We start from the raw sequence: 13,387 nt of genomic DNA on the forward strand, positions 1-13,387 counted from the left end.
GCTAGTATGAAAAATATAATTTTGTTTCTGGTTTCCTACCATTCATTGTAGTATAAACCCAAGAGCTTTGTGCTGTTCATCACTACCAAAGGTCCTGCCCCATATTTTGTCTGCATTAATTTGATAGTGTACTACAGGGGACCCTGTAAGGTTTGGGCAGTTATGGCAGTGTGACTACCTTCATAAATCTTTCCTTGGGTATGTTGGAGTATCCTGATCACAAGCCAGGGTATTAAAACTGCAATGCTGCCTTTAAGCAGAAAAGATAAGGTGGGTGAAATATGTAAGTAGGTGAGTGAGAATGGAGAATTTCACACTGAATGGGAAGAGATCTCAATTTTAGCTGCATGATTTGACAAACTGAGGCTTGAAAGCATAGCAGTGATGAATGGCAATACTTGCAGGATGAGGAAATGCAGCAGTTTATATATTACAGTATAGGGGGGGGGTGTTGAGAGAAAATTCATAATCGTACTTTGCAGTGAGTTGCATTCATGCAAAGCTGATTTACATATGTAGATGTAAGAGAATGTTACATTTTACCTATGTGCCAAAAGAATATGCAAAACTGAGGAATGAGAATTTTACCTGCTGGTTTCGGCTCATTTTAATAGGGTAAATATATTATGTAATAAGATACTGTCGTCCCCTACAAATGAGTTACTCTATAATGCATTATTAAATTTTTACTGTGGCATTCACCTGAACATTAACTGTGCTACTGGATGCGACTTCCTCTTTGAACCACACTGTGCTGGACTCATCTGATATTTGTAACTTGTAATTCTCTTTTCATGGTGGTGGCAAGGGGGACCCATCACAAGTCGGGGTTTTCTAACAGAACTACTGACACTGAGATCAGGCTGGTCACTGATTTTATGTATGGTAATTTACTCTAATCTGGTTATTGTCTTATAAATTCAGTAATGCTGGTTTCAAAAATGTATTCATTTTCTCCAAGCAGAGGAAATGTTCAAATGTAGAACTGTTTTAACTGTTGCTATTCCAGTCTGAGCAAATAACTAACAAAACTACATAGAGTACAGTGGGTGGAAAAAAGGTTACTCCTGAACTATTTTAAGACTGAAGGAGTGGCAGCATTCCTTTTAAGGAAAGGCAAATGGTGTTGATATGATGAAAGACCACTGTAACTGGCTATTTGCATTCAGTCTAGAAGCCCCTCTATATACCTTTTACAAAGTTAGGCACATTGGCTTACAGCATAGCGTCTGTGGACATTCATGCTTACTACTGACCAGTGCACAGAATCTTGATAATTGGTTGTCTGTAGGACCTAATCACTATGTGGGCAGTGCAGCAAGACTGGAGCTGCTGTGGTAAACTTTTGTTTGAAGATCCCTTTGGGTATGGTTACAAAAACTGGCAATAAGCTGACTGGTGTGTTCTTATCACAGTGCTTGTTACATTGATGAAACTACCCTGCCTTGCCCTTTCAAGTAATACTGAAAGTGGTTGACAAATGCAAAAATTGTCAAGATGCAAAATGAATACCATCACATGATTTAGTCGTGAAAATAGCAGAATGCAGAGGGGGAAAATCACTACGCAAGTTGAGAAGGGCTCTTCTGTATTACTGTATGTAGTTCTGGAGCCCTCGCTATCGCAAAGATAACAGTGAAGGGAATTCATACAGGATTGCAGAACAGTGGGCAACTGGCATCAGATGCTACAGACAAATGGTGTAGTCCTGAAAGAAGTTAGGAGTGGGGAGAGATGGAAGAGTTGCAAGTCCCTTTTAAAAATAAGGCATTGAGAAGGTTCTCTCAAAGAATTGAGACTAGGAGGGCACATTCTGAAGTTGCAGACTGGGTTAAAAGTGAATACAAAAGTAGTTTTCCACAGAAAATGTGAATAATGGAATTGCATTCCTGACACGAGTATGAAAAGTTGAGGAAAAATCAAAGAATACATTAATCAAGCAAAAAACTGTCCATCCTTTAATGTTTGTGACTGGTGTTCATTATGTGAAGAATCAGTTGTCACTGAAATTGCCACATCACTTTGACTAGCACTTTACATCTTACAGGTAAATGCTGCCAAGTATGGGCTTGATTTTTTGGAGGCTGCCCTGCATTTACTTGTCTGAAAGTGTTCTCATCTGAGTTCAGTATGAGTGATCATCCTCCCTTCTGTTTGTTCAGGACCAATGAACTGTTAACATTATGGAAAAATCCCTTGCCAGTGACTGCTTAAGATATTGGTAGACCTGGCATAATCTCGCCTCAGTTGCTATAACACTGAGAGCCTCCCTTTGTGTTACCTAAGCAATCAGGTGATAGGAGCACTGCTGTCCTGTTAGTGATGTCCCCATGCTCTCACATTCTAATGGCTTCTCTGTCTTCTAGCTGTCAACCATGTTGTCATTTCCCAGTCTTTTAAACACTAAAACCTGTGTAAATAAAAAAAAATTTGACCATAATGGTGGTAGTATATTCTCTAAGCCATTTTTTATTTGCAAGACCCAACTCAATTCACTAAATATTTTACTGCCTTCTACCCTTTTATGTGGAACAACGATCTAAACCCTTGGCAAAACTATGGCCCAGACTCCAGATTCATAAATCACTACACACAATTTATAGGTGCTTAAGTCTATATGAAAAGCATCAAGTTGCATACATTTTGCATTTGTTTTATTGAGGGCTAATGGCTATTTGCTCACAACTGTAAATCAAGTGGTTTTTGATCTTCCACGCCTCATAATTGCTCAGACATGGTTTACAGCATGTTAATTGATGCAAGGACAATGGCCTCTAATGAAAAATGTAGTACAGGTTACTTTGGTAAAGAAAATATTTTCCAGTGCTGTGCAAGTGACATACCCCTTCAATTTGACCCTGTTGCAAGGGATGTTGGCACACACAGTTTAATTCTCTTGACTGTCCTGTTGCTGCACAAGTCCAGAAAGCCTTTTATCTGGCTCATAATTTCCAAAGGCATCAACACTAGATCTAAAGAAGTCTTAATTCCCCTTTACTCTGATTAGACCCATTATTCAATATGACCCTTTTGGCATGTACTTGTCTAATAACTTGAAATGCGTCAGATTCCTAAATAAGATCAATAGCCTACCAAATCTTGGTTATCAAGTCAGACTCTAATCCCTGTCTTTGTACACGATTATCGTAGAGTCCTCTTGATCTGTCTAGTCTTCTCAGCCTTGAAACATCCCACCTGCCTAACCTATTCTATCACAGAACAAATGATTGCTGACTATCCTGTTAAAGTAAACTTTTATCCATAGATAAAACGTGGCCTGATTTGGTTTGTATCCAAACCTGTTCCCCATCTCTGGAACAAACCCCCCCTGTCATGAAAAGTATTATCTTGCCACCTCTAGGTAAACCTAGATAATTGGATGGGGCAGCCTTATGTGCTGCCCTCCTTGAGGTTTGAGGACGTTTTGGAGTATCTTCATTGGCTAAGTTTGTAGTGGACTGTAGACTGCTTGTACTTTAACATGAATGGTAAGGCTAGTAGCATCTGGAACTTGTCAGAAAAGCATAATTAAAATAGGTAAGGCTAGCAGGTCTTGGGGGAATTTTGTAGATTAAAACCAGTAGAAACTGTGCATGGAATTTACCAGTATGTAGTTGTATTTGACTTTCATCGAAAAGTGACCATTTCAGAAAATTCACAAGTGTTCAATATGAGTCTAAAGTAATATATGAAATATGGGAAGATTGGTCTCCTTTGAAAACTATATTGCTTTGATGTAAATGGGGACACATCTGAATTCCACCACAATTTAAGCCATTCTGGTAGTAAAGTAACTTGCAGAAAATGGTATAGCTAATATTTCATGAAGCTAATACATCAGGCATAATTCTAGAAAAATATTTTGCCCTTACTGAAATTTGTATGTCATAAATTTACTTGATTTCCCACAACAGTCAAAAATAGTGACTTGTAACAGCAGATTCAGTGTTATAAAATGATTTCAAGTTTACTACATCTTGCAAATGTTATGCTTCCCTTTTCTGTAATTGCAGCTTGCTCTTAAACTTTCTGGTTAGTCTTTTTGGTGGCCTTCACTAGGAGCAAGTTACTGGAACCAGACATTCTCATGAAACTGTCATCTTGTATTGCAGGACTTCAAGTACAGCATCATCTCGAATGCTCACATCCCGTGTACAGGAGCCAGCTGAGCAGACTGAAAATCTTGAAAGTCCGATATTTGTAAATACAGCCTACGGCACTGAAGAGGTAAGCACAAAATGCAATGTTCATTTAAGCATGTTTAAAAATGAGTGAGAGTACTGGATCACAAGCAGCATGCATTATAATGCCGTTAGCTAGCTTTCTAGATAATGCCATCATATAGATGGCCACATTTATCCTAAGCAGGCAACACATGAACTGTGAAGAGAATAAAATAAAATGCACAGCTTTCTTCTCATAACCAGTTTTCAGGGAAGTAAATGTTTCAGATATAAAACTGATATTTAATAATTACAAAACTAGCTATGCATCTTTTGGCCAGATGAAAAAATGCTCAACTGGGGACAGACTATAATAAACACTAGGACCTTGTTTGATAGTCTGCTAGTCGGCCTTTGATACTCTTGTTTTCCAGAATTTGCCACATGCAGTGTAGAGCCACAGAAGTGAAACATGCTGTTATCGCAGATGAGACTGCATAACTGCTGTCATCTCCTGTGCCTATTAATTCATTCTTGTTGATCATACAGCCATGGATGAAGTGCATCACTGGCAGATCTTGTGCTTCTCTGCCTGGAAGCTGCCTCTACGTCTGAAACCTGGAGGACTCCCCACTGGTGCTGCTGATGCAGGAAGGATCTTGATGCTTTGTAATTCTCATCAGGCAGATTGGAAATATGTGGTCTTGAAAGGATGCTTTTAGTTTTTCCCTAGCTCATGCCACATTCTTTCCTAGCTTGGCAGACAGGGTGGAGAAGAATGTCGATTGTGCCATAAACTTTCATTATTTCACCTGACCAAAATTATAAGCCCTTTGATGGTTGTGGTCAAGACTCTCCCTAAATCTGGGATATTATGTTGACCAGTGTGGTGTCTGTGGTGGACAACTTGGAGATCTTTGGAAAAGCCAAGTGCCTGTGGGGGATGGCTTTTCTGAGGCTCCCCTAAAAGCAGTGAGAACAACCTGCTGGGTAGTGCCTTTGGTAGGAGTGGATTGTGAGGGTGTCTGCTTCAGTTCCTAATGGACATCTTCAGTTTAGCAGGTGGCATCCCATCCTTTTCAAAGGGTGGCAAGGGTCTTACCACCTAACTAGTTAGTCTTGGCCGTTCAGATGGCTTTGTGCCCAGGGGTTTCTTCATCCAAGTCTTATCCACTTGTCTGTATACCTGAACAGCACAGGCTCCCTAACTTAGACCCTTGACTAGTCTTGTCAAGTAGCTGTTTGACGTCATGAGGGTAATGTAATGTGGCTATCCGTCCTTTGGGGAAGATACTTTTTGGACACTGGTAGTAAGGGGGGACGACTTTGGGTAGCCCTCCTTTTTCCTGCTGTTCTTTGCTGTTCTGTATGGTACTGCTGTGTAGTAGCCCTGGACACCACAACATAGTGGACAGAGGCTATTTCTGCCTTCCTATCCTCCCTTCTGTGTGTACTTTTCAAGCATCCAAATAGTCAGTTTGAGGTGACTAAAAAAGATTTTGGCATAAAGTTCTTCCGAGCTTTCCTGTCATTGAAAATAGTGCTGCTCAGATGGGCTTTTAGGATAGACTCTGCCTGTGCAACTCTTGTGGGATTTTGAGGATAGACTCTGCTTGTGCTGTTCCTTTGGGAAGATAAGTTCCCTTTGGAGAAAAATTGTCCACATTAAAAATATATATATTGTACTTTTCCTATTTAGGAAAGTTATTTTTAAGCTAGGAGTTTGTTTTGATGGACTGTACTGAGACTTAAACTAAACAGGAGCACACTTTTTCTGTGTTTAAAATAATTGAAAACTATTTTTCCTCTTGAGAAACTCTACTTTTTTGGTGCTGGCCATGTTCAAAGTGCTTTTTACTGCTGTTATGTAAAACTGACTTTTAAAGACTACATTTTTTGTTGCTCTTGCTGCTTGTTTTCCCCAGAAAAGAGGCACCATTTTCAGCTTTACCATGGAAAAAACCTCTGGATCCCACAATTGGTCTGCCTTCGCACCATAAAAGTTTGTCACAGCCTTTGCCGCTACAGCAGGATAGCAGTTTGCCTCTGCCACAAGTGAGTGATCTGCTGTAGCCATAGCTTGTTCCTCAAACTACTCTTATTTTACCCCAGATCCCTCTGGTGTAGCACCTACAGCCATACCTCTCAATTAACCAGATGTTTTGCCTCATTTTTGGTCCATTCCTTAAAATCTGTGGTTTTCTGGCAAATCATTGAAGATTGAAGTCGCTGACATACATACGAGTTTGACTTCATCCTACAGAGAATGCATTGTAGCACAAATCCTGTTGCTGTATCAACTTTCTATGTTTATATGAGCAATATTTAACATCTGTCCCTATTTGTGGGCCTTTTCCTCACCATTATTTTAGGTTTTGTCCGGATTTCTTGTGCAAAAAAGTTGAGAGGTATGTCTACAGCCTCTGGAGCAGAGGTTAGCCACACCCTCTGTGGTTGTTGGGGTCCCCTCGATGGGCAAGAAGGAGCCTCTAGTTTTGTCTTTGGAGAAGGAACATGCAATACTCCCCTGTATTGATCATAATGTGCCCATCCCTACTGCAGCTGCTATGCTTCTGCTATTAACGCTGTTGGCACAGTCTTTCCTGTAAAAAGAAGCAGAAAAGTAAATGCGTATCTACTCAAATTTCCTGACTAGTAGTTTGCTAGGTCTAGATGTGGGTTTGGCATTTTATTAATATAAAGTGCCTTCTGGTAAAAGAAAGATGCTGCTTTTCCTGAATTGGTTCAAGGTTCTGAATCTGGACAGGAAGATGCAGGGGAGAGATGGAGAGTTTTCTCCTTTTTTGTTTGATTCAGACTCAGGAGAGCTCATTTTGATTTTCCCGGTGGGGTTTTCTTTCTCAGTGACTACTTACAGAATGTGCACTGTTTTTCCAGTGGGGAAAGGGGGTTTCTTAGTCTTTCAGAAAAAAATATGTGCTTACAGAAATTTCCAGAACCTGCACCCATTCCTCCAGTTCTATCATCTGTTGATATTACTGCCTGCAATTTTCCTAACTGCTCCTTATGGAAAAAGAGCAGATAACCTGTGTAAAGTTTCTTAATATTTTAAAATTGTATATACTCATCCTAAACCTGACCCAGCAGATATAGCTGTAGTGAATTCTATTGCTGCTAAGCATTTGGTTCCAATCCTACACTTTCTGATAAGGATGGGAAGGTTAACTATGGGAAAAATGTTCTGCTTCTACAGCTTTGATTTTTCAGAATTTTGAATCCGGCTATGGTGGTACTTTCACAGTGGGTCAGAATAAGTTAACAGGAATGTTTTGTCTGCAGTTTCTTGTGTGAAATCTGCCTTGAATAAAATTTTCTTCCTTTCACAGGTCAGAACTATTTTCAGTGTGTGTGACTGAATTGATATTACTTCCAGGGCCATCGCCACTGGTACTGTTCAAGTGGTTTGCCTGTCTGCATTTTTTAGAACCTTCCAGAGAAGAATGAGTTTGTAAATTCTCCTTTGGATAGTGTGTGTTTTTGGTCCCTCTGCTGCAGAGGATATCAAAAAGTGTGGTGTAATGGGCAAGTTAATTCAGGGAAGATTTTCAGTCCTCCTTTTTTCAAATTTTCTAAGGGATTCATTAACCCATCATCCAATTTCAGCAAAAAGTCTTTCCAAATGACAGGTATATAGATATTCAAGAGGCTGCTATTTCTGCCTTCTTTTTGCCCAAGACCATTTCCCCTTTTGTGGGAGTCTAAAAATTCTAGAACCCTCCCCAACAACGACAGTCCAAGTCAGACTATATTTTAAGAGACCTTTCCCCCTTCCACCCTGTCAGTCCCTTTTCCCTTCCAGAAAGTCTGAATTTCCACTTTTATCTTTGTTTGCAGACACAGGATTGCATTGCTGGGGTTTCAGCTCAACACTTCAGTTCAGAGCTTTGATCTTCCTGTAGAAGAAATCTATCTGTAGATCTGTTTCTGAAGTTTAACACACAGATTTTGGTCACTGTGAGAAAATTTCAGGTTTTTCGGTGTTGTACCCCTGTAGGAATCTACAAGAGATGCAGTGGTATATAAAGTCTCTTTGGTCCCAGCACCAACATTCTTTGTATTTTTCAAATAGCACCAGTTTGACAGAGATCAACCTACCTCACTAGCAGGAAAGTCCTGAAAGGCATGGTGCGCAAATCTGTCTTAATCTGCTCAGCTCAAGCTGAGTGGGCATGTTCTAAGTTATAAAGTGCCCTGAAGTTTTGAAAGCTGTCCAGTTGTATCATATGGTGGTTGTAACCCATATAGTTTAAGGCTACTGTAGCAATGATTTTAACATCTACTGTTATGGTATGTTTACTTGTACAACTTTACTTTTTGTGAAGAAGTGGTTCTTTGTGCGGATGGAACACTACTGTCCATCTTTTGGACAGGAGTACTAGATGTCTGGATTGCTTAAAATGCCTGTTGCTGTTCCTTCTTGAAGGGGAGGGGATTGGTTTTGCCTTTAGTTATATTCAGAAGGATGGATTATTTACCCCAGGTGGAGGGCTTCCTTGATGTGGACCCTCTCGCCTTTAAAACCTTGAGCTTTTGGTATGAAAGGTAATTGCCCCTGCTATGGGGGCGTTTAGTACTGTAATTTGGGAACTTATGAAGGGTTTTTACTCAGTTTTCCTTTAGTTCTTTGGGACCTGATGGAATAGGGGATGGAATCCCCTGAGGTGATTGGCACCTTTCCTTCTGTCTTTGAAGGAGATTTCTGTCCCTGTTTTAGGTTTTGTTCTCATTTCCTAGTGGGGAGGTGAAACTTTGAGGAAATTGAATCCCTCACTCTCAGCAGTAGTTAAGCTTTTTGGAGGAAGCAGTGGTTTTCTCCAGAGAGAAACTGGTTTAGTGTTGGACAAGAGAGTTCATTTCCTAGTGCCCTGGGAGTGAGGGGGGTTTCATACTCCTTTTGACATTTGTATTTGAGATTCCAGGTCTCAGTGGAGTCTCATCAAAATGTTCTGGGAATGGACGGACTACCAATTTACACACTGGTGTAAACACTCCATCCTCTCTCAATATGGATGATACTAAAATTACTGAGATTTCTACACACGTCTGCCATCTCATCACAATTGAATAAACATAGCACCTACTCCTGTGAGGTAAAAATTACTCTTGAATGTTTTTGTGATTACTAACTTTCTCCTAGTCATGGGAGAGTGTCTGCCTCAAAACACTGGGCACAAAGCAGGCACTAATCTTGAATTGGATGTCAGCTTATCACATGTCGCACACATTCACATGGAGCATCTACACTGACCAGAATTTGGTGAATCACTAGTTCTCATTTAAGCATGTATTTGAAGTGTGAGAGAAATCAAGACATTCAATAAAAACCCAGACAGATAACTTGCTGGGCATGCAAGCTGCTTCCATGCAAGCTGCTTTCCAGCCAAGTGAACTGAAAAGCCAATTACTGAGAGAACAATGTTAACTAGTACACCATTGTCACCCTGAATCTAGGATCAGATTAAGTGAAGTCTGCCTTGTAAGAAACTAAAACAAAGGGACTAGGTCTGAAGGCCCATCAGAATGTATTAAACTGGCTATATACTGCATAGCCTTCCTGCTTAAAAAGTTGTCCTATTGTAGAAGGAAATTTTTCTGGCACTACTTTGAGGGGGGTATCAGTAGAAGCAAATGACTGTAGATAGCCCATAGGTAACTTGGGCACCTTAACCAAGATTCTGGAATGGATAGTTAATTTCTAGCTGCTATAGTACATTGATCAGTGCCATGCTCAGCAACTCTCTGCACAGATTTGGAAAAAGACATTCAGTCAATACTGATTTAGTACGTCTGTGTTGGTCACAGCAGTGTGAAGGCCATCTCCCTGTTTCTACTTAGACTTGCACAATATGAATAAGTAGTAACCCACTACACTAGTTCTGTAGCAGTCAATAACCCAAAATGCAAAGTTAAATATTTGTGCCAAAAAATCATATTGATGCCACCACCTTTATATCCGAACCCAACAGAACTGCATTTGTAGTGCATCATCACTGGCTTTTGTAAAGTCTGGGATGTACTTCAGGAGGAAGTCCCTAAACTGGAGCACTTTTCTCAGGACTCCTGCTTAATGCCACCTAAATTAGCTTGGTCATCTTCTGCAATGGCTTATGCCACGTATTCAGTGAGATTATCAGCAGCGGTGTAGTGGAGCTCTTAAAGAATGCATGGAACAGCATTAAATACCCAGGTATTAATCCTTTAATTCCATATTACTAAATAAGCACACTTTCTACTGGAAAGGTGCGGTAATTTACTGGAATGAATGGATCTAAATTGCCTATCACCCAGTTCTAATTTTTTTTTTGTAAAGTTTAATCCTGCTTACTGGACATCCTAAACGCAATGTCTAAAAATGAAAATGTTTACATGAGTGCCAGATGTACTCTGTTATCTAGGACCCGTCTTTGACTTGTGCAAGTTAGTTTCATTCAAACCAAACTCCATCCTTCCCAATTTCTCTCTTCCTGGATCTGTCCATCTAGTGTCCGGATCTGTCCATCTAGTGTCCAATCGCACACCTTATCCTAGTCTGAAAAGTCAAGGCCAGTATAAAGATGGTCTGATCCGAATGTTAGTACTATGTGGAAGAGTCCCGAAAAGGATATTTGATGAAGCAAAACCTTTGAATTCAGTCAGAACCTATACAAGTTCTGTTACAGAAGTGAGAGCGGATTTCCTTGTGCTAGGTAGAACACTATATTGCACTTCACCTCATTGATCCTTCCCTCTTACTTTTTTTTTTTCTCCTTCCCTTTTTTGTTTTTGCTGATAAATCATTCTAGGTGTCAGCAATATTTCCACTTAAATACTTTTGTGATGCTGCTGATTGTGAATTTGGGTCTAGTATAATTTTAAATATCCTGAGAATTATCGCAAAGTAAAGTGTTGGCCAGTGTGAATCTGGGAAGACTTATTCTATATATATTTGGAGATGAGTTCTCTGTCAGGCAGCTGACGAACTCTCCCTAGAATTTATAGACTCTATTAAGAATATACTTATAAAAGAATCTGAAGAGATGATCTCTGCAGTTCCTTTGAGTGCATTAAAAAAAAAGAGTTCATAAGTGTTCTACTTTAAATGCAGACAAAAGGTCATGGCATTAGTGTAGGACTTGTGGTACTGAAAGCAGCCAAAAGTGAAATGGAATCCATCAATTGAGGTTTCAGACCCAAGACACCAACAAAACCTACCTTAGAAAATTGTCATGAAATAACTCATTTCTAATAGGAATAATGGTATAGGAAAGTGAATCAAACATGGGGTGAAACATGCTATAATTTGCTATTAAGTAAACCCTCTCCTTGTAATATTCCTCTTGTATGTGAGGAGAGAACAAATAGTGAATCTCTAGCTGACTCACTAGTAAAGATTCCTAAAACTTCAGTGGACATGTAGTTTGGAAGGGATATTTGTTTTACACACACCCAATCACCCTTCACCTTTCTTTTCCATTTCTGGACATGGGGTTGGATTGATACATAATGATGTAAAGCCACTGTTCAAATTGCCAGATGACTAGCCTACTACAGTTGTACAGCATGCATATGCTTTCACATCTATAGCCAGTCTGTGTCCAGTCCACCTACTGCATTTCTTTACAGTGTGGGAGAAAACTAGAGCACCTGGAGAAAAGCCATGCAGACTCTACATAGAAGGTACCCCAGCTGGGAATTTTAATCCCAGAACCTCTTGCTGTGAGGTATGTTATATGGTACTTCTAGTGAGTATACTAATTTGCTTTGCATTTTAGGTTACTGAATAGATTAGTATTTTAAACCATGCAGACGAGGTTTGAATAGCTTTTGATGGAGAATATGTTCAAACAGACCTGGAGTTATAATGGAAATATGCACTACGTTCCTGTTGTATAAATCACAGCAGTAACTTGGGTGAGGTAAAAATTGTGGCCCCCCATTGGTACAAGCTGTCAGGGGGTTGTGATCATTGTGTCCATTGGTAGAGGAGTGCACTAGCTGTATTCATTGAATGCCAATGCTGCATTCATGGTTCAGTTGAAGCACTTGGCATGAGGTGCGATAGTAACTGTATTAAGCTGCTTGTTACATTTAACACAACTTGCTGCAGTTACAGGAATGGAGCTGTTCCACTTTGAGAACCTTTTTTGCTCCTCAACTTGCCATGTTTTTGGCAATCAGTTGTACTAAATATAAAATTGCAGCCATTTTAGAAGTTGTATATGAAAACACATCTTCACCTATTACTTTTTTCCAACTTTTTCCATTCATTTGGACTATAGAATCCAAATATTGAATAAAAGTTCAAAATAATTTTTATCCGAAAGCTTTTAACATATGTAGGCAAACTTATAATTTTATATAAAAAGTATTCATAACTTTTTCTTGTATGGTTAGAATGTTTGACATGGAGAGTGGATTTTCATGGGAACTGAGTAGCTAACATTTGTGCTGTAGATGACTGATGTGCAGTGGTTTGCATCTGTTGCACATTCTTATAAAGGCAAGTATTTAAGGCAGTGTGGGTATAGGGAGTTAGTATATTTGTGAAGTAAAGTATACATTTCACTTGGTGGATTTTGCCACGTTTTGCATACTGACTAATTTACATGTTTTCTTTTTAGGAACCATCCCCACTGAGCGAGCCCTTCAGCGAAGAGGATCAAAAAGTCTGATTTATGATGCAGTTTTTTCAATAAACAGTTCAATAAAACTGCTGAGCCTCTTTTTTTTTGTTGATCTGTATTTGCACAAGTATTTTAATGGTTATTTTTTAGTTATATGCACAGGTGTGTGTTGGAGTTGGAAGATCTTTGCTTATTAGGGTCATCAACTCATGTCCTCTTAAAGGTGTCTTGCGCCATGTTGGAGTTTAAACAGTTACAGGTACCATTCTGAATATCAGGGACAGAGGAGTCCTGCAGCCAGTGGTGATATGCATGTACTCTTGTAAACTAGGAATATTGTACTAGTATACTAGGCCACCCGTTCACACTTAAGATATCGGAGTTAAATTTTTCATCAAACTTCTGGTTAGTAATGCAGGAATCTACTCTACTGGAGCAAACCCAATTTTTAATCATCCTGTACAGCAGCAGATGACTCATCAGGTGTTAAGCTTTGAACAGTAGAAGGCCCACTACTTTTGATGCTATATGTATAGTTGCATTCTGTGTTGCCTTTCTCCCATACCTCTCAGCTGTCCCAAATTTGCTGGAAAATCAAAA

General features: G+C 39.6%; 1 protein-coding gene across 1 annotated transcript in view; it reads left to right on the forward strand.

Annotated features, from left to right (window-relative positions):
• LOC122791800 (low-density lipoprotein receptor-related protein 2-like) overlaps positions 1-12,874 on the forward strand; it is a 1,119,352-nt gene extending 1,106,478 nt beyond the window's left edge. The window contains exons 32-33 of the mRNA XM_044059752.1: positions 4,113-4,227; positions 12,785-12,874. Of these exons, the coding sequence (XP_043915687.1) occupies positions 4,113-4,227; positions 12,785-12,835 (166 nt within the window). The 3' untranslated portion in view covers positions 12,836-12,874. The remainder of the gene's footprint in view (positions 1-4,112; positions 4,228-12,784) is intronic.
• The last annotated feature ends 513 nt before the right edge of the window (positions 12,875-13,387 follow it).

The sequence above is a fragment of the Protopterus annectens genome, chromosome 17.part0, assembly GCF_019279795.1.
Source record: "Protopterus annectens isolate FY-2018-M chromosome 17.part0, PAN1.0, whole genome shotgun sequence".
In the NCBI taxonomy this organism is placed as follows: Eukaryota; Metazoa; Chordata; order Ceratodontiformes; family Protopteridae; genus Protopterus; species Protopterus annectens.